Below are 21,916 nucleotides of genomic sequence, written 5' to 3'. Positions count from 1 at the left end.
GTCCATATGGAAAGCAGGGGTTGGTACCAAGAGATCAGTCCAGAATAGTAGTCAAGGCAATGTCAGGTTCCAAAAGGGAATCAGCGTAGTTAGGTCACAGGCATAGGTCCGGGCAGGCGGCAGGCAAGGATGGTCGAGGAACAGGCAAAAGGTCAGTACTGAGAAGACAGTCCGGGGGTACTACCTTGGAAGGCGAGACAAGGGAATCAGAGACATGGAAGACACTGAAGACACAAGAACGCTGGAACTGAAGGCACTTGAAACAGTAGCCACCAGAGTGGCAACCTGGCGAGGGATCAACCTGAGCAAGTGATCTTCCGGACCTGGGTCCCAGCCACCACGGAAGCAGACGCCGGATGGAACGGTAGTCCCATTGTGCAGTCAACCAGGACATGGGATCCGCAGCAAGCACTGGACAAGGAGCTGTAGACCCAATTCCAAGGCGAAGACTGAATATCCACGGAGCCCTTTTGTAGGGCTTGAAGAGGAAACTCCCTGGGAGGAGCTTGGGAGGAGTTCAGGAGCCACACCTGCACTGTCCCTTTAAAAAGGGAAAGGAGATGCAGCCTTGCCCCTAGGTATAAGGGGCAGGACCATGGACAGTGGCCATACTGCTGCTGCAGTGCAGGAGAGCGAGGGAAGCTGGAGAAGGGCCTCAGGGCAGGCCCCGATGTTGGCGCCGGCGACAGCTACATAGGAGAGGTCCAGGGTTGGCACAGTTGAACAGGTCCCGGCTTCAGCGGCCTCCAGGCCACGATGGAGAGGCCCGTGCCGGAAAGATGGTGGCCAGACTGCGGGGAACCGCAGCGTCGGTGGTTCCAGGCTGGCCGTGGAAGTGGCGAAGATAGCGGCCTCCGGGTCATGAGGGAAGTCAGGCTGCAGCCTTGCTGGGCTGCGCAGCAGCAGCGACGGAGGTAAGAGGCGGCTCGTGCCTCCAGTCACGGGCCGCATCGCAACACTCTAGATGCATAATTCTGGTTTCCTATGACAGGAGTATTTCTGTCTAGGAGATAATCATGGACACAGTTAAAACCACCACCTGCAACCATTGGAGGATAACATAGTTCATCAATAAGTAAGCCAGTTTAATAAATGTTGGGTATATAAACACTGCTAAGAAGCACTAGTTTACTATACAGTATAACTTCCCTCTACATCCTTAATTATATATATTTTTTTCTCCTGTGCCCAGAAGAAGCATAAAATTATTCTCCAACCCAATGTCATTTTAAGATTGTCTCCAATATCTAGCTTGATCTCTTGTGGTAAGTGACTTATAAAGAACTATCACAATATTAACACAACAATGTGATTAGAGACTGCCATAATACAGAGCTCATATCAAACACTTTCGGCAGCACTTAGCTCATAAATTATAATCATAGGTCTCAGAGAGTATCCATGAATTATTTGATGCACTAATAGTGTATAGGACATTCACATTACTTAAACAATGAAAGTTAATTGTCCAAGCTTCAAATACCAAAACCCAACTACTTTTCGCACTGACCTGGCTTCAGATGAAAAATCCCAAAACAAGCCCTATATTATGTAAATACTGTTTTAGGGGAATAAACTCTTGATTCTGTCTGGCATGTTAACAGATCACAATCTGTTTATTCAACATTGGCTTGCATAGAGAAACGGCCATATTTAAAATACAACCAGTAATGCAACTACTCAATCATAGTGCATGGGTTACCGCTCGGCGATCTCCGGCGCTGGCTGCCCCCCTCAGTGCAGCAGCTCAGTGGCATCTTCCAGCTCTGGTGCAGCCTGGCGAGAGCCGTGTTGTAACTCCTCCCACTGCGGTGCGTCATCACCCCTCTCAGAAGTCCCCACACTAATGCAGGAAATTCAGATATTTAAAGCCCCACTTCCAGCACAGCACTGCCTCGGCTACAGGCTTGTTTGTGCTGGTGCTCTTGTGGGATTGCTGGTCTGACGCTCATGTACTTGACCCCGGACTGTGCTTGGGCCTTTGCTTACCTGCTGCCTGCCTCTGGATTCAGATTGTTATTGGACCTTCTCTTGCCTGCTGCTTGCCCTGAACCCGGACTGTGTTTGGACCTCCTCTTGCTTGTTGCCTGCCTTTGGACCTGGCCTGTTCCTTGGTTCCTGCCTCACCTCGACCTGGCCTAAGGTAGGACTGTTATTCTACCTTGGGATCCACCAACAGACCCGTAACAGCATGTGTCTCGGTTCATCTGACACAAGTCACATGTTTATTACATATTGCTCTAGGGAAATAAACTCTTGATTCCCTCTGGCATGTGACTGGATCACTGGGCAGAAGACCATGTTGCCCAATCCCAGAGGAGGCAGGGGTGATTTTCTGGCCCAACCTCTATCCAGGGCCCACTCCCCCTACTGATCCCCAGAGCCACCACCCAGGTGCTGCCACCACTGATTCCAAAGAACAAGGCTTTGCTGAATCCTCTCATGCTACAACCCACTTCTGCTGTCACCCACTGGTGCTCACTGCACAGCTTTAAAGAGCTGGACAGAAGACCATGCAGCCCAGTCCCAGAGGAGGCAGGGGTGAGTTATTCTGATTGACCTGATCTTTATCCAGGGTCCCTTGTCAAATCCCAGAGCTACCACCTGGATGCTGCCATCACTGATCCTGAGGAGCAAGGCCTTATTGGCTCCTCCTCTGCTCCACCCCACTCCCACTGATGTCACACAATGGTGCCTGACCCTTAAAAAGCCAGGCCAGAGGCAAGTCCTACTGCCAGCGAGCCTGACATGAAAGAGCCAAACCAAAGGGCACACTGAAGGAGCACATTTGACAGTCAAGCTATCATCCCAGCAAGGATCACTGTCAGGAAGACTGAGTGGCTCTCATGAAGTCTTATAAAGAAGTTAGTCCAAAGGTGAATGAAACCTGCTATCCCATGACCCCCTGAAGGGTCATTCCCACTCCCGCTTCCCTTCTTAGTGAGACTGCACAACCTTTGTGCACAGCAGACCTCTCAAAGTGGTCCACCTTTGACTGCACCTGTAACCTGACTCTCTAACCCTCCTTGAGAATGGACAGCTGGTTTATGATCTCATTCCAGCCCCTACCATCTCTCCTAAACACATACAGTCCAATACAGTAAACTCCGCGGGAGAGCCGGCGCTCCAAGGCGAGCGCCCGCTCTCCCAACGCGTGCCCAGGCACCTCTCCTGGGCGTGCGATTCAGTATTTAAATTAGGGTCCGTGCTAATAAGGAGGCACTAGGGACACTAGCGCATCCCTAGCACCTCCTTATTGGCGGAAGCGGTAGCTGTCAGCGGGTCTGACAGCCGACACTTAATTTTACCGGCATCAGTTGTTGAACCCATACGCCAGTAAAATTAAGACAGCTATGTACAGTATATAATATAATACGTCTATGTACAGTATAGAAAAGTATCAGGTGTAATTGTGGGAGCGAGAATCAGGGGGAGCTGTTAAGGGCACTGGGGGAAGGCTTGTTTAAAAAGCCAGGTCTTTAATAAGGGCCGCGGGCATATTTTTTTTTTTTTAAGAAGATTTTTTTTTTTTTAAATTTTTGGGGCCTCCGACTTAATATCGCTGCTTTTCTGTACACTTGCCTGATGCCGTCTGAAATTAACTCCTGCCTTTGGCAGGAGTTAATTTCTGAGAGTAAAATGTGTGGCTTGGCCGTACATTTTGCTTTCTGTTTTGCGGGTGACTACCTAATAGGCTCATCAACATGCATTTGCATGTGATGAGCGCTATTAGTTTCGGGGGGGGGGGGGGGGGGTTTGGCCGTGCGTTTTCCATGCGCTATTACCCCTTACTGTATAAGGGGTAATAATAGCGTGTCAAAAATGCACGGCCAAATGGGGGCTAATGGTGCACTTGGCCGAGCGCACCGTTCTGTATTGGCCTGAAAGACAGTAACATTCAAACTGGCGTACGGACTCACATTGGCACATGTATGCTGCCTGCACCCAGGGATGCGGCCATTTTATAACATGCGCACACATATGCATGCATGTTATAGAATATTTTGACCACGTACACATCTGCGCCATAATTTAAATGGGCATGAGCATGTGCGTACTGCGTAAATCGGGGAATTTAAAGGGGCATGTGCCAATACCATTCCCAGTTTTACCAGGCTGTCCCCAGTTCGCCTAGTTAAGAGAGAGGTCCTCCAACCCCCCCCCCCCCCCATGGTTTGATAGTCTTCGCTCCCCCCAGTTAGCCTTGACCTTTAAAACCCTGCAGATCTGCTTATTTTTCTTAATTTTTTAACTTACACGTCATCCATCACAGAAGTAAAGTTACGCAGCAGGGGATCTCGGCATGTGCCAGATCGCGTAAGTGTTACGTTACTCAACCCTGATTTAAGTATGATTGGTTTGAAACTATTTATTGATATACTTCATACCTGTTGCTACATGCTTGCTGTCACTTTGTGATTGTACTCTATACTCATTGTAACCCTCTCATCTTGCTTGCTACCATGGTTTTTTCACCAGTGTATGCTACCTCTGATTGTTGATCTCTCCATTTTGAATGCACTCTGATCTCAACTGGTGGAAGACTGTGAAACAAATAAACAACAATGATGATGATGATGTTGATGATGATAATAATAATAATGATGATGAAATATTCCAAGTTTCACATTGCACATATTAATCATATAATCTACTAATATATTTCTGCATCCATTTTATTATGCCTAAAGACTTAGCAGAGGTTTCCCAATCTAAACTCTTATCTACAATTTGTTACCATCCCACACAGAAACAGGTGTATGATCGTATAATTCAATTTTTCTTGCCGCTTGTCTACCCGCCACTAAAATCCCTACCCACTCTCTTTAGCCCCTTCCCCAATCCCTACCTTCTCCCATCCTCTCCCTAACCCTTTCCCCATCCCAAATTTTATAAACTTCACCCAACTTAAGTGTTGATCATGTATTACAGAGCACATCCCTTAAAAGTCTACCATATGATCTAAACCCCAACATTTCAGTGCAATCATCTCCCAACCCCTTCTCTTCCAAACTACACACAAACAGTCCCTATTAGATATATCTTCTCAGTCACAATTCTTTACATTTATTGTATGTTAAGTCCTCCATTTCCATTCTGGAGCACAGACCACTGCTCGAAAGTAATAGCAAGTCTTCTAAAATAACCAAAGAAAAACTTCGTAAGCATTGTTGATCTTTGCAGGAATAAGACATCGTTCTTCTCTTTCATGCTATTACTCTAGTTAAAACTGAGAGAGGCAACATAAATCAGCTAGCAGATATTAAATGAAAGATTCGTCAATAAGGACCCCCCCCCCCCCCCCAATGTCAAGCTGCTGCTAGAGGATGAAACTTACAGGAAATGGCACCATTGTTATAATTGTAAATCCATACACACTTCTTCCCATAAAGAGATATCCACAAAAGATACCTCTGCAAAGGTATTTAAATGGAGAAATTATAAGCTTTTTCCAGATAATGTGAGATAAAACAAAAAGCCTTAACATTAGTGCAGCAGCTCTGATTGGCTAATGTGTTGCAAACTCCCCCATGTGTACAGTCTCAGGCCTCTTACACTTTGCACAACATATAAATGCGTTAATGAAAAGCCTGCGTGGCTCTCAATAGCCCTCTCAACTGAACTGAAGTCTCTTTGAATTAGTCCGTCCCGCAAGGTCCACATGTCACATTTAGCACTCGCACTCTTTTCCAGGCCTCACATATCCCTTAAAGCTTGAAGATAAACTTTCTCAGATTCCATGGTTTCCAAAAACTGCCCTTCACTCTCATGGAGAACATGAAGGCTTTCCAGAAAATGCAACTGTGAATTAAACTTTCTTCCTATCAAGGAGTAGGCCTGGTGTCTTGCCATCACACTTCCTGAATACTCCTGGGATATTAAGACATTTGCTCCTTCAGAGTCAATTTTTCTATTTCTTCTGTGTGCTTGCATGATGGCAGATTTATGGAAACATTTAATATGTTTGCAATTACACTCCTGGATCTATTTGGATCCCAGGCCTTTTGGCCCAGCCTCTTTTCGCAAGGACTGGACCATGAGGACCTTCCAGTTTGAAAACCTGTGACAGCTATGTTTCTAAAATGCCCGCCAAATTTCTCTCAGCGGGTCTACTTTAATGCATTATGAAATGGTCTGTCCAGTAAGAGTCTACACTCGCTCCAAGTAATTCAGAATGCTGCAGCACAGCTGCTAGAGGGCTGCCAGTGGAAAGCTCACATTATACTCATTTTGCGAAAAACTTCACTAGCTACTTATCCCAAACAGGGCCAAATCTATTAAACCTCTCTCTGATTTTCAGGACTCTGAATGGTAACATGCCAGACAACCTCAAAACATGCTTTCCCTCTATGCACCTTCAAGGTCTCTATTAAGGTACATCCAAGGAGCTTCCCTTTCATACCTTCACCAAAGGAAATCAAGGGTTGACACCCTGGCAGTGAGCTTGTTTGGGGGGGCTATCTCACAGAAAAGCTACATCTAGCTCAGAATTACCTTTACTTTAGGAAGCAGGTGAAAACCTGGCTCTTCCACCATGTCTTTAATGGATGATATGACTGGTTTATCCCTACCTCGTTTCTGAAATCCGCATACTCTGTACAATTGTATGTATAAGTTTCTCATCACATGCACTCTACCTATCGTATATGTAATTCACACAATCGAATGGCCTACCTGTCCATGCTCACATTATTTCTTATAATCACCCTCGTTTTACTTATATGCCTCTTTCTTTGTATATTCTATCTCCTTTTGTTTATAAAATGCTGCTTTTTGCCCTGTTCATTAATGAGTATGTTGATATGTTCTCATGTGTACTGCACTGACATGGTTGCATATGACTGTTCTCTTACTTTGCATATGTCCAATTTAACATACTATACGATGCCTTGGGTGAATCTCTTCATAATGGTGGTAAATAGATCATAATAACTAAATACATATTTCTTTAACAAAGTTCCAGGTCCACAAAATCATATGGAATATTAGATGCACTGGAATACTCTACAGGTTATTGTAGTATATATTAGGGAAGACAGAGTCCAGCACTGTTCTTTGAACAGTTTAAATAATTGCTGATTCAAAATAGGATGGAAACCTGTCACCCCAGACCACCTTCCATCAGGTACTGAAAACATAAGTCCAAACCTTCATTCTTTGTTTTGGCATACAGCGGTTTCTGTATCAAAAGGTTGCTGTTGTTTACTTTAAAAGGGGTGACAGACAGCCAATTTGCGGATTATTAGTGACTAAGGTAATACAGGTATTTCTGCAGGCCTGGATTAAAGCATACACAGCTACAATCCACAATTCTTGTGCACACTTACCGCTCTCACATTGCCAGCTAGTCATCCTTACAGACTAGCAGGACAGCTAACGGCATTTATACACTGCCAGCACACCTTTAGAATTAAGCATCCACAGCAGACCGGCATGTGTTTCCTTAAGTTGTATCTATTAAAATAAGCATTACCTCAGATCTTCAGAGCAACTACTAATTTTGATGCCACTAGGTGGCATTCATTCACTATATTCCATCACTTAGTGGCGATGGATTTTAAGGTCAGGTGGAGGCTCTACGTGCATTGAAACTATATAGAGAGGTGGGGGAGAGGAAAACCAGATATCTAGCACTGCAAGTTAATATGCTACAGTTTAGCAATATATTCCTTTCAAAAGCATTATTTAAACAGTTTTCTTGTCATATCTGATATAAACCCTTTCATTCTGAGAAACAATAAATAAATGCATATCTTTTTTTTTTTTTTTTTTGCTACATGTCATAAACATTAACTGGCTCTCCCATCTCTTATATTGCACATTTTTTTCAATGAAAACACATACTTTTTGGCATTAAATATTACATACTGCTTTAGTGACAATGGATAAAATAGGGAATTGTTTAGCAGGTGCCTTTTTTTGTCATGAAGTTTTAATAACCTCCAGCTCATAGAATGTGCTAGTAGAAGACCTAGAGATTCAGGAAATGGAAAGAATGACAGCCAGTTTATTAGATATTACAGTAAAATGTCAAGAAAAATGGAGAGTCTTCAATTTTTGGCATGTTTCTTAAGCATAAGATAATTCATAAAGTGATTTTTAAAACCCCATGAGGTCCATATTCAAAAGTCATTTAGATAGATAACTCAAACATTTTCCATCTAAATAGCAAACATGGTATATTCAGCCACTTATCCATTTAACTATGGCAGCTACCTGGCTATAATTTAGCTCGATAAAAAAAGGGGGTGTTCCAAGGAGGGGATAGAGATATCCGGATAACCTGGTCGAATATTGGGTAGATGTGGCTAGGTTAACTGGATTACTTTAGACCTGCTTCTGAGTAGGTCTAAAGTTATCTGGCCTTGTGTGGCAACAAGCGTAAACTTCAACTTAAGCTTACGCTCCCAGCGCTGCCACTATCGGAGCCGTGCTGAAAGCGCCGGGAGAGGGACAGAGAGGGTCTCTCGCTCCCAACATAAATAAAAAAAAGTATTGGCTGGGATGGGGAGGGAAGGGGTAAGCGCCATGATTCTTGGTTGGCGGGAGGCAGCCGGAGTGTTTAACTGGGGACCGGTTGGGCAGTTTAAAAAAGTTTGGGGAAGGGGGGGGGGTGGGTGGGTAGGAGGCTTCGGCCTAGCAATACTTTATTATCATGCTTTGGGAAGGGGGGGGGGGTGGCAGGGAGGGAGGGAGGGAGGGGATTGGCTCCCCCTCCAGTCTATACATTTATTTAGTAGGATCAGAACAGCGCTACTTAGCCGGATATCTTTTAAAGATATCTGGTTAAATGGCGCGTTTTCCAGCCACACAAGGCTCGATAGCAAAAACTTAACCGGCTAGGTTTTTGTTATCTGGCTATGTGTAGCCAGATAACTTTAGGTTGGTTTTATTCAACAGGATGTTTATCCCGCTGAATATATGGGACAAGTTATCCTGCTACCATTAGCTGGATAACTTGTCCACTATCTGCCTTACTGAATATATAGAACCCCTTAGAATTTAGATAAGCTGCTTCTGGAAAAAAGATCAAAACCCCATATTAATGTATGCTCCCATATATAACATGAATGTAGCTATCAAAATTTCCCATCCATAAGTAAAATCTAATATTGATATAAAAAATTATGTGGAGTTCAGCGCATTTTACTGCCAGGCATGAAGCCCTATTTATTTTAAAGGAATTCTGGAACTTAAGATAACTTGACATAATGGCAACACGTTTGGCATTTAGGGCAAGGGCTTCCAAGTTACCCAAGGCTGTCAATCTTCCTGACTTCCCATCTAAAAATAATACTAGCCATGAGGATGATGCAAATATTAACTAGGTTATCAAAAGCAGGATTTACTGTACCTGTTCTAAAATATTCTGCAGTCTCTCTACTTCACAGTCTATTACAAATTTATTTTCTTGTCTTCTGTCCAAATCTTCTAAAAGCCGTCTGTAGCTGGCATCATTAAAATTCTCCACACATATGGCGCTAACCTGCCAGCCATTCTGTCCTGCTTTTTCCATAATAGCTTGAAGTATTGAGTAACCTAAGGGAAGCAAAAGATACACTCATGTCACTTGCCTTTTCCATTTTTATTATCATCATCACACAACTGCAGCTAGCAATTAAATGCTCCTTCATAATTCCCTTTCTGCAACTCTCATTAGAAGAAGTAATTGAATGTTAGAGCACTTTTTGTCACCTTCAGGTGATTGTCCATTCAGTTTGGGCAACCATACACCCATATGTTAAATGTTCCTTATTTCAATCATGCTGAGACCAATGAACCTACTGTGCACAACTGAAATCTCACACAAATCAAAACAGGACAGACGAATTGAATGCAACAGAAATATAAGAGATAACTTACATTTTGCAACAAAAGAATCCTTTATCATTTTGGTAATAGACCTTTCCTGGAATAATAATGCAGAGTATAAACTTGGAAGAAACAGATCAAACGTGAATACTGGGGATTTGTCTTTGCTCCAAAAACAACATTTTATCTACCAAAACAGTTTTATAGTTTGACATATTTACTTCCACTCAAATATTTATGATGTAAAAAACAAAAAACAAAAAAGAAAGCTTGTTCATTATTTCCTGTTTTACCTTAATCATAATTGCCATACCCTACTATTTTTGCATTCTAAATTTTGTTTTGTTATACCCTGCTAAAACAACATTTTTCCAAACTAGCAATGATCTTTTCTATTTTATTTATTTTGAGGTCAATATTCAATAGGCCATTTAGTGGACAAGTTATCCAGCCAATGTTAACTGGATAACTTGTCCCATTGTCCTGTACATTCAGAGGTATAAATGTCCAGCTGAATATACTTGTTTAAAGTTATCTGGTCTTGTGTAGCTGGATAATCCCTACTTACCCAGATCTCTTTAAAAGTTAGCTGGGTAAGTAGTGCTGTCAGTGAAGAAATTAACAAACAAACAAATGGGACCAGCAGCTCGACTCCTCCCCTCCCGATCCCCAAATTTTAGATATGGGACTCTTGGGCCAGGTACCCCCTAATCCTCTACTTATACAGGTCACTGGGCACCCCGCTCCCCACCCCCTGATTCCCAGTAACATGCATCAGATGTGCCCTTCCCTTCCCCGATCCCTCCCACCCACCCGCAGTATGAGTAATCCCGCTCGCACCCCCACCATCCCTCCAGACCCCTCCATCTCACCCCTGTGGGCAGATGCAGCCGCCCAGAGATCTACAATTACAGGTGAATTTTCAAAGGTCCACGTGCGTAAAATTCGGAACTTATGTGCGTGGCTGGGCCCTGCGCATGCCGCGTGCATTTTCAAAAGGGCCCAGCCATGCGCAGAGGTCCCGATATGGGTACAAGTGCAGGGCCCTGAAAAAGGGGAGGGCCGGGGCATGGTGTGGGTAGGGAGGGGCACGGCAGGGCGGGATAGAGGCTGGCCAGGGCAGCGGCCATTAGCAGCTGTTCCGGGGAAGTGCGCCGGCAGCCGGCCAGTGTGTTTAACTTGCTTCTGCTCCAGAGGAGCTGTAACTAATAGCATAAAAAATTTAGGGAAAGGTAGGATAGGTAAACAGGGAGGAAGTGGGGGAGGAAACCGGGAAAGGCCAGATTGTGTCGCTGAGAATATTTTACGAAAATTTGCCACCCCTGCGCACGTGGATTTTAAAATACAGCACGCGTGTGCACGCGGCCATCCGAATTTATAGCGTGCACGCTGAAGGTGGTGGTGGGGGGGGGGGGGTGTTCACATGTTATAAAATTGTCGTGTCCATGTGTGCACGCTGGGAACTATGCGCACATAGACGGCTGCACACTGTTTTGAAAATCTACCTCTTAGTATTTTGTAACGCACATGTATCATATACATGTGTCTTATAAAATGCATGCATCTTTACTGTGGAACTTAGGCACATAAGTATTTCAATGCATTGAGCATGCATACTTTTTCTATCTATTTTGAAAACATATGGGCATGATTTTCAAAAGTATTTACATATGTAAAACTGGGTTTTATATGTGAAAATGTACTTTACCTATGAGAGTGGGCTTTTGAAAATTGCTGAAATATATGCCATTGAATTGTCCATAGGATTTGCTCACGTACGTGCACTTTGGGGTAGATTTTAAAAGGTTGCGCGTGGGCATACATGTACATGTACATGTATGCCCGATTTTAAAACACGTTGTCGCAGGCGCGCACATGTTATAAAATCTGGGGTCGGCACGCGCAAGGGGGTGCACAATTGTGCACCTTGCACACGCCAAGCCTGCTCCGAGCCCGCTGCCTTTCCCCGTTCCCTCCGAGACCGCTCCGAAATCAGCCTGGGAGCGGCCTCAGAGGGAACTTCCCTACCTCCCCACCTCACCTTCCCTTCCCTTCCCCTACCTCCCCCGCCCTTTCCCCCCTACCTTTTTTGAGTTCTTTTTTTTTGTTACTAAACTTACTTCAGGCCTGGGGTTGAAGTAAGTTGCGCGCGCCGGCCAACTGCTGGCACGGGATTCCAAGCATAGCAGCAAATGGCCGCTGTGCCTGGAGCCTCTGGCCCCACCCCCGCCTCCTCCCCACCCCTTTTTGCAAGCCCTGGGACTTACACCCATCCCGGGGCTTTATGCGTGTCACTGGGCCTTTTTAAAATAGGCCCAGCGCACGTAAGACCGGTTTTGCAGGTAACCTTTTAAAAATCCGGCCCTTTGTGTGTAAATGGTTTTTGAAAATTGCTACGATAGCATGTTACATTTACACAAGCAACTCCTTTGAAAATTCACTTGACAGTGCATATATTTTACACAAGAAAATAACCTTGCGAAAAACCTGATTTATGCGCATAAGTCCATACATTTTTTTTAAACATGCCTGCTTTTGAAATTAACCTGTTTACCACATACTCTACCAGTTTGTCCATTCCTTCTCCAGATCATTGATACCCTTCTGGTTATTCAGACTGAAGTTCCGCCAGTTCACCCAGACCTCCCACCCAGCCAATAATATACAATTAGAAGTCTAATATCAATTATGCCAGATGATTGGTAGGTGCAAAATTATGCAAGTAAGTGGCAACTTGTATATGCATGTCTTCTAAAATAGCAGATTACACGTGTCAATGTTGGGACTACCCCGGAAAGCCCCTAGACTGCATATATGTACATATGAAATGTAAAGTACATGCAGACTTTTGACTTTTATAAAATATGATTACACGAGTACAGGCTTCTATGCACGTATATGCTAATTTTTTTATGGATGTAACTCTTTGAAAATTCACCCCAAAATGTTTAGTTATGAGCCAGATGGTTACATTACTTACTGGGGAGTTCTTTTCAAAGTTCTCTATAAAAGCATGATCACAATGCAAGGTAATCTTCATCTATGGATTCAGAGCATATATAGATGTATAATTTTTTCTTGGAGTACAGCCACTGTGGTCACTGAGCCATCTCTTGTTTTCCCCCCTCCCCCTTTGATTGGCTGTCATCTCATTTCTCAGGTTGCTACCAAGAAGTGCATTGTAGATTTATCTTCTGATTTCCTGACGTGTTCTATTGGATTCTGCTAAGGAGGGTGAATTGCAGTCTTCGGATCAGTTATAGGAGGAGGATAGAGCACAGTCAAACAGGATACACTGCCATAACTCTTGAACAGGGAAGAAAATAGCCTGCATTCTAAAATTAATTTTTCCTCTTCTGGTTGTATAATATTTTAAGAGGACAATATTCAAAGGGATTTAACTAGATAACTCTGTGGCCAATAACCAACAGGGACTGTCTGGCTGATTTCAAAGTTATCAAAAAAATACACCACTAAATTCAGCGAACTAATTAATAAATCAAAACAATCCTGGAGCTGAGCTCTGTCGCTGACATACAGTGATAACTTAAAATGAATAATTCTGTTTTCTAATAATTTAAATGTTGTTAATCACCTACACAACTTGGAGTGTATATTTTTGTTTGTTTAAATCATCCCTTTAAATCATCCCTTCTTCCGGAGGCGATCGACAGAGGAAGATCGCCATGTGGCAGATATTGACATCATTTGAGGAATCGCTGAGTGGAGAGTTTCAGACCCCGTGAAGTTGGTTTTTCAGCATCATTTAGTCCCCTGAGGAAAGACTGACGTCTGAAACATGGACTGTTCGTGTCGGGATCATCACTAAAGGTTGGACATTACATACCAACACAAACCAGGGAAGTCTGATCTTTTCTCTTTTTGAACACCTTTCTCAGTTTTATAGAGTACACAGCGTGGAGCACACTAGGGATGTGAATCGTGTCCTCGATCGTCTTAACGATCGATTTCGGCTGGGAGGGGGAGGGAATCGTATTGTTGCCGTTTGGGGGGGTAAAATATCGTGAAAAATCGTGAAAAATCGTTAAAAATCGAAAAATCGAAAAATCGAAAAACCGGCACATTAAAACCCCCTAAAACCCACCCCCGACCCTTTAAATTAAATCCCCCACCCTCCCGAACCCCCCCCAAATAACTTAAATAACCTGCGGGTCGTTAAAAATTGAAAAATCGAAAAACCGGCACATTAAAACCCCCTAAAACCCACCCCCGACCCTTTAAATTAAATCCCCCACCCTCCCGAACCCCCCCCCAATAACTTAAATAACCTGCGGGTCCAGCGGCGGTCCGGAACGGCAGCGGTCCGGAACGGGCTCCTGCTCCTGAATCTTGTCGTCTTCAGCCGGCGCCATTTTCCAAAATGGCGCCGAAAAATGGCGGCGGCCATAGACGAAAAAGATTGGACGGCAGGAGGTCCTTCCGGACCCCCGCTGGACTTTTGGCAAGTCTCGTGGGGGTCAGGAGGCCCCCCACAAGCTGGCCAAAAGTTTCTGGAGGTCCAGCGGGGGTCAGGGAGCGATTTCCCGCCGCGAATCGTTTTCGTACGGAAAATGGCGCCGGCAGGAGATCGACTGCAGGAGGTCGTTCAGCGAGGCGCCGGAACCCTCGCTGAACGACCTCCTGCAGTTGATCTCCTGCCGGCGCCATTTTCCGTACGAAAACGATTCGCGGCGGGAAATCGCTCCCTGACCCCCGCTGGACCTCCAGGAACTTTTGGCCAGCTTGTGGGGGGCCTCCTGACCCCCACGAGACTTGCCAAAAGTCCAGCGGGGGTCCGGAAGGACCTCCTGCCGTCCAATCTTTTTCGTCTATGGCCGCCGCCATTTTTCGGCGCCATTTTGGAAAATGGCGCCGGCTGAAGACGACAAGATTCAGGAGCAGGAGCCCGTTCCGGACCGCTGCCGTTCCGGACCGCCGCTGGACCCGCAGGTTATTTAAGTTATTGGGGGGGGGGGGTTCGGGAGGGTGGGGGATTTAATTTAAAGGGTCGGGGGTGGGTTTTAGGGGGTTTTAGTGTGCCGGCTCACGATTCTAACGATTTATAACGATAAATCGTTAGAATCTGTATTGTATTGTGTTCCATAACGGTTTAAGACGATATTAAAATTATCGGACGATAATTTTAATCGTCCTAAAACGATTCACATCCCTAGAGCACACACATAAATCAATTGTACATTATTGCCACGGAAGAGTCTTAGGTTATCGGGACTAGCATACGCAACACAAACAAATTTCTAAAAAAAAGATCTTAAGGAGGAGGAGGATGGTTGATGATTATAACCACTAAGTAGTGGTGCCGGGCACCTACACAATATATGAAACCCGCCTCCAACTCCTTTGATACATTATTTAAAGGGATGATTTAAACAAACAAAAATATACACTCCAAGTTGTGTAGGTGATTAACAACATTTAAATTATTAGAAAACAGAATTATTCATTTTAAGTTATCACTGTATATCAGCGACAGAGCTCAGCTCCAGGATTGTTTTGATTTCAAAGTTAGCCTGACAAACTCTGAGATTTAAAATTCCTGCCCCTCTCATTGGCAAAAGTTTACCCAGGTGGAACATTACCAAGCTATAATTTAGCTGGGGGAAATCTAGAGATATGGCTAAAATATACTAAGGTAAATTTCTTGCTCACCAGCCTGCTGAATGTGAACCTCTAAGCAGTTACCCAGCTAGATTGTCCTGGTTGAAAATTGTCCTCCACGGAGCAGCTAAATGTATGCACAAGTTTCACAACTTGCATACTTTAAGTGAGATTAAAAAGAGGCACTCCCAGGGATGTGTTCAGGTTGGAGAAGTAAATAATGCACATACATTTGGATTTTCATATGCACACAGGATGTTCAGTTACCCACAGAAGAAACAGATACAAGATCATAGGTCAGAGGTGGCCAACTCCAGTCCTCAAGAGCCTCACACAGGGTTGGTTATTAGGAAATATGCACAATGAATATGATTGAGATAATTTGCATATAATGGAGACAGTGCATGAAAAAGAAAAGAAGAACATAAGACTTACCATAGTGGGTCAGACCAAAGGTCCATGAAGTCCAGAATCCTGTTTCCAACAATGGCCACTCCATATCACAAGTACCTGGCAGGATCCCAAGGAGTAGACAGATTCCAAGCTGCTTATCCCAAGAATAAGCAGTGGATTTCTGCAACTCTGCCTTAATGGTTAATAGACTTTTCCTCCAGAACTTGTCTAAACCTTTTTTAAAATGCAGCTATACCACATCCTCTGGCAACGAATTCCAGAGCTTAATTATGAGTTTAATAAAAAAAAAAAAAGTTCTCTTATTAGTTTTAAATGTATTACCCACTACTCCCGGTCTTTATACTTTTTGAAAGAGTAAACAACAGATTAATGTTTACTCGTTCCATTCCTCTCATTATTTTATAAACCTCTATATATTTCTCCTCAGCCGTCTCTTCTCCAAGCTGAAGAATCCTAACCTTTTTAACCTTTCTTCATAGGGGACTAGTTCCATCCCCTTTATCATTTTGGTCTCCCTTCTCTGTACTTTTTCTAATTCTGCTATATCTATTTTGAGATGTGGTGACCAGAACTGCACACAGTAATCAAGAGGAGGATGTACCATCAAGTCTATCTCATGCATATCCTCAAATCCTGGCCTATTTGTGGTTCTCAAGGACTGAAGTTGGCCATCCCTGTTATAGGTGATTTTCAAAGGGTGACAGTCCATGTTTTCCTTTTAAAATTGTCTTCAAGGCCGTCAGATTAAAAAAAAAAAAAAAAAAAAAGTACCTGTGTACTTTGTGACTATGTGACTATTGAAAATTGCCACCAAGACAGAATGGCAGATTTTTGCAGCATTACAATACCGTTGGCCTTGGAATTATTAATGTTGATGTACAACCTCAAAAGCTCTTTTTAAAATCAGTTGAGTAGTCCCTTACATTACAATATGTACATATTAAACCTCTGCTTATAAATCTATACCTTAATTACTAATAATTAGACTGTGCTGACAACACATCTGAGTTCCCTCCAAGGCTCAACACATACTGCCTGTGAGATGACCTTGTATCGTAATGCTTTGAAAGTAAATACAATTAGTGCAGCTCATTACAGTATTTTAATAGTAAGCCACCGAACCTTCAAGCACTATGAAATCTGTAGCAAGCTAGAGAATCCTGAGCAGCCATTATGCTATTCAAGCCAGAAATAAAGTGTTCACAGTGGATTTAGCTTAATTAACAGTCTGAAACCCCAGTTACCGACATGGAGCATTTTTACACTTGGATGCTAGTCCTGCAGGGAACTTCAAAAGTGAAAAAAAAAGAATGATGTGCCAATCTGGCGTCCCATGCCATCCACGTGGAATATCACGTTTTGATACCAAACAGAAAAGTTATGACACAACAAGAAGAGACAGCAGATTCCACAGGGTGTCGTGCTGCATTTTTTTTTCAAAGATATTATAATAAAAGATACCCCGTATCCAGTACTATGAAAGACAGTTTCTTCTGACAATAAAAGAGTATGTCTGATAAAAAACGGAAGGCTTCCTTCTTCTTTTCAAGATCTCCTTCGCTCCAAAGATATGAAATAACATCTGGCAAGTGCCTTTTTGTAGGCCATAAGAAAGCAGCAGAAACCTGCTGAGTGAATGCTAACAAATATAAAGCTAGCACATTCTCCACAAGAAAATTAATAAAATACTGAGAAATGTTGGCAGGCTTGCAATTTGCAAGCATTAAAGAGCCCTTAAGTTTTCAACTAGTGTGTGTTCAGTTGAGGATTTTGTTTCCTGGGATCAGGAAGTTTGCAATATGGAGTGAGATAGAGATCATCACCTTGAAAGGCTTTTTGAGAAAGTGCATAGGGTTGGCTAGGAAAACCCTCAGAAGCAAAGGACATTTATTGCCCAAGCTGAAGAATTATAATATTTTTATATCTGCCATTTCTTGTTTTCATGTCTAAACTTGAATTTCTGTATTGGATCCCTTTGTGTCATGAGCTATTAAGAAACAGTGCTATACTATTTTGTTCCTTGTTATTTGAACTTTGGTTTGTTTCCTGCATTTATACTTCTGTTTTTAGTTTCAAGGGTTCTTGGGAATCAGGGATGCAGATGCTCATTGGCAGGTGGGCACCGGCGGGCACCCAGATGCGCAGCCATTTTGTAATTTGCACACGTTACAATATCGCCTGATCACATGCCCATGTGCACTCGATTTTAAGTGGGTGCTTCTACGGCATAAATCGGGGAATTTTAAAAAGGGTGCATGCCCGGTTTCACCAGTTTGTCCCCCAGTTCGCCCAGTTAACAGCTAGATCCTCCAAACCCCCTCTGGTTTGATAGTCCTCACTCCCCCTCAGTTACCCCAGACTGTTTAAACCCCTGAGAAAATACTTTTTTTTAGGTTTCAACTTATATCTCCTCTATAGCAGAAGTAAACTTATTCGGCAGGGGATCAGGGTGTGCGCCCAGGCACATAAGCATTTACACGCACATCTCTTGGTCATGCCCCAAATGCGCATGTCCCGCCCAGACCCACACCCCTTTTTGAAAACTTTTGAGATGTGCACACAAAGGGAGATACGCACGCGTCTGGGCAGCTTTTAAAATTAGGTGGGCGCGCACGAGCCTGACATGTGTATGCATTGCATCCCCTAACTGATGCTCATGCTGAGCTTTTAAAATCTACCTCAAATTGTATACATTCAATAAACACATTAAAACATAAAATACAAATGACATGCCTGTCCAGCAGGCAGAAAATTGTTACTCCACGGTCACATCAGCAGTTAGAGTGCACTTTACTAGAGATATATGATGCCATGGGGGTCATGTATTTAGAGGAGTCATGTATATCTTAAACGGACTACAGAGTACAAAAGATATTTAAATGAGGGAAATACTGTATCTTACAGCCTAGAAAAGTGATGTTTATCAATTTCATGAGCCCTAGTTACTTGAAAATCCTGCGATATGTGACATTGTTGCTGGCCTTTTTTATGAGTTCAGGATTTGAATATTTTTATTTACAAAACTTCAGGAATTTCTCTGTGTTTAGTTTTCTGAAAACTTTACAAACCATAGGTTTTAGGCTTGTGGGTTTAGGCCTAGGATTTTTCCTTCCCTGCACAAGTTAACTGCTAGCAGGTCAACGCATTCGGCATGCTAGCAGATAACTATACCTCCAAAGCTATAGTTAATTTTGCCTCAGCAACACATCCAAAGTTAATTTAATGCACCTGAGCAAACATCATGGTATTTGCTCAGGTTCATTACATGCTAACAGAGATTAAGGAAGCTAAAACGTTGTCAGCACAGTAATATGGGAAATTTCAATTACCCCAATACTGACTGGGTAAATGTAAGATCAGGACATACTAGAAAGATAATGTTTCTAGATGAAATAAATTACTGCTTTGTGGAGCAGTTGGTTCAGGAGCCGACAAGAGGAGGAGCCATTTTAGACTTAATTCTTAGTGGCATGTAGGATTTGGTGCGAGAGGTAATGGTGATGGGACAGCATAGCAACAGTGATCATAGTGCCAGCAAATTTGACTTAATGACTGGAGGGAAATCTACAGCTTTAGCATTAAAATTTTATAATGGAGGCTTTGATAAAATGAGGAAAATAGAAAAAAAAAAGAAAAGTGCAGCTACAAAAGTCGAGAGTTTATACAAGGTGTGGTCATTGTTTAAAGATATCATCTTGAAAGTCCACTCTAGATGTATTCCATGCATTAAAAGAACTGGAATAAACGCCAAACAACTGCTAGCATGGTTAAAGGGTGAAGTGAAAGAGGATATTGTAAGCCAAAATAGTTTCTTTCAAAAATTGGAAAAAGGATCCATCTGAAGAAAATAGGAAAAAGCATAAGTACTGGCAAGTTAGATGTAAAACATTGATAAGGCGGGCTAAAAGAGAATTTGAAAAGAAGCTGGCCGAGGAGGCAAAAACTCATAATAAAAACTTTTAAAATTATATCTAAAGCAGAAAGCTTGTGAAGGAGTTGGTTGGACTGTTAGATGACTAATGGGTTAAAGGGGCACTTAGGGAACAAAGTCATCACAGAAAGACTAAATTAATTCTTTGCTTCAGTGCTTCCTGAAGAGAATGTTGGGAAGATACCCATGCTGGAAACTGTATTCAGTGGTGATAATTCAGATAAACTTTAGCACATCACAGTGAAGCTGGAAGATGTAATCAGGTAGATTGATAAACTAAAGAGTAGCAAATCACATGGACCAGATGGTTCTGAAAGAACTAAAAAATGAAATTGTAGCTCTATCACTAATAATTTGTAAACTGTCATTAAAATTGTCCTTTGTATCCAAAGATTAGAGGGTGGCAAATGTAACCCCGATCTTTAAAAAGGGCTCCAGGTTGATCCGAGAAACTATAGACTGGTGAGTCTGACTTTAGTGCTAGGAAAAATCATGAAATTATTTTAAAGAACAAAATCACAGAAGATATAGAAAAACATGGTTTAATGGGACACAGCCAGAATGGATTTGCAGAAGGGAAATCTTGCCTCACCAATCTACTATATCTTTTTAAGGAGCTAATAAACATGTGGATAATGGTGAGTAAGCGGCTGGAGTATATTTGGATTTTCAGAAGATGTTTGACAATGTCCTTCATGAAAGAATCCTGAGAAAATAAAAAAAGTCATTGGTTGGGAGGCATTGTCTTATTGTGGATTTCAAACTGGTTAACAGATAGGAAAAAGAGAGTAGGACTAAATGGTCAGTTTTCTCATTGGAATGCCTCAGGTATTTGTACTAGGACAGATGCTTTTTAATATATTTATAATTGATCTGGAAAGGAGAATGGGCGAGGTGATCAAATTTGTAGACGACACAAAATTATTCAGAGTTGTTAAATTACAAGAGGATTGTGAAAATTTGCAGGAGAACCTTGCAAAACTGGAAGACTGGGCATCAAATGGCAGATGAAATTTAATGTGGACAAGTGCAAAGTAATGCACATAAGGAAAAGTAACCCAAACTGTAGTTTCATGATGTTAGGTTCCATATTATGTGTTACCACTCAGGAAACAGATCTGGGATTCATAGTAGACAATACTTTGAAATCCTCAGCTTAGTGGGCAGTGGCCATCAAAAAGCAAACAGAATGTTAGGAATTAGTAGGAAAGGAATGGAGACTAAAACGGAGAATGTCATAATGCCCTTGCATTGTTCCATGGTGAGGCCACAAGTGCAGTTCTGGTTGCCACATCTCAAAAAAGATATAGTTGTATTGGAAAAAGAAAGAGAAGGGCACCCAAAATGGAAAGGGGATGGAATGGTAAGCATGAGGGTATAACCTGCACAGAGCAGCAATTACTGCCCTTAACAGAAGGCAAGGGATTACTACCCTTAACCAAATAGCCTTGATGCTTTTATCACAACTAAAACATCTCTCATCTGCTTTCTCTTTGTCGGTGGTGGCGGGTGGGTGGAATAGGAACTGGATTCAGATGAAACCAACAGGGGCCCTGGCTTTTATGTTCTAGGATACTGATACATAGACATAAGTGAAAAAGCATATGACTGCTTCTAAGGCCAAGTCCATAAGCAAAACTCTTCAGCACTGTCTGAATTTTTAAGAAAACTCATCACCCAGTTAAAATGTTGCTAGCAGTAAATTTTTTATGGGTTATCATAAGGCTTAGGAATAACTGCATGGAGCAGCAGTTGCTACCCTTAAGAGAAACATGGAGGTAACCTGTACGGCTCAGCAGATACTACCATAAGAAGCTTGCTGGGCAGACTAGATGTCCCATTTGGTCCTTTTCTACTTACATTTCTATGTTACTATGAATGGCTTCCCTATGAGGAAAGGTGAGATTAGGGCTGTTCAGCTTGGAGAAGAGGCAGCTGAGGGGGGATAGGATAGAGGTCTATAAAATCATTAGTGGAATAGAATGTGTAAATATAAATTGATTAATCTTTAAAAAATACAAAAACTAGGGGATATTCCATGAACTTAGTGTGGCCGATCCTTCAGTTAGCCACTAGATGGTACTGGACCCTTTACCATCGAGATTAGTAACAGAGTAGTGGGATTTTCCATTCCTTTTT

General features: G+C 42.7%; 1 protein-coding gene across 4 annotated transcripts in view; it reads right to left on the bottom strand.

The window, feature by feature from the left end:
* The window catches only part of GRIA4 (glutamate ionotropic receptor AMPA type subunit 4), a 690,840-nt gene that overhangs the window by 275,315 nt on the left and 393,609 nt on the right, over positions 1 to 21,916 (bottom strand). For all 4 annotated transcript variants that reach the window (XM_029602429.1, XM_029602431.1, XM_029602428.1 and 1 more), the window contains one exon: positions 9,356 to 9,540. In XM_029602429.1, the coding sequence (XP_029458289.1) occupies positions 9,356 to 9,540 (185 nt within the window). The remainder of the gene's footprint in view (positions 1 to 9,355; positions 9,541 to 21,916) is intronic.

This window comes from Rhinatrema bivittatum, chromosome 5 (genome assembly GCF_901001135.1).
Source record: "Rhinatrema bivittatum chromosome 5, aRhiBiv1.1, whole genome shotgun sequence".
In the NCBI taxonomy this organism is placed as follows: domain Eukaryota; kingdom Metazoa; phylum Chordata; class Amphibia; order Gymnophiona; family Rhinatrematidae; genus Rhinatrema; species Rhinatrema bivittatum.
The sequence above is the reverse complement of the archived record's forward strand: the minus strand, read 5'-3'. Positions and strand labels throughout refer to the sequence as shown.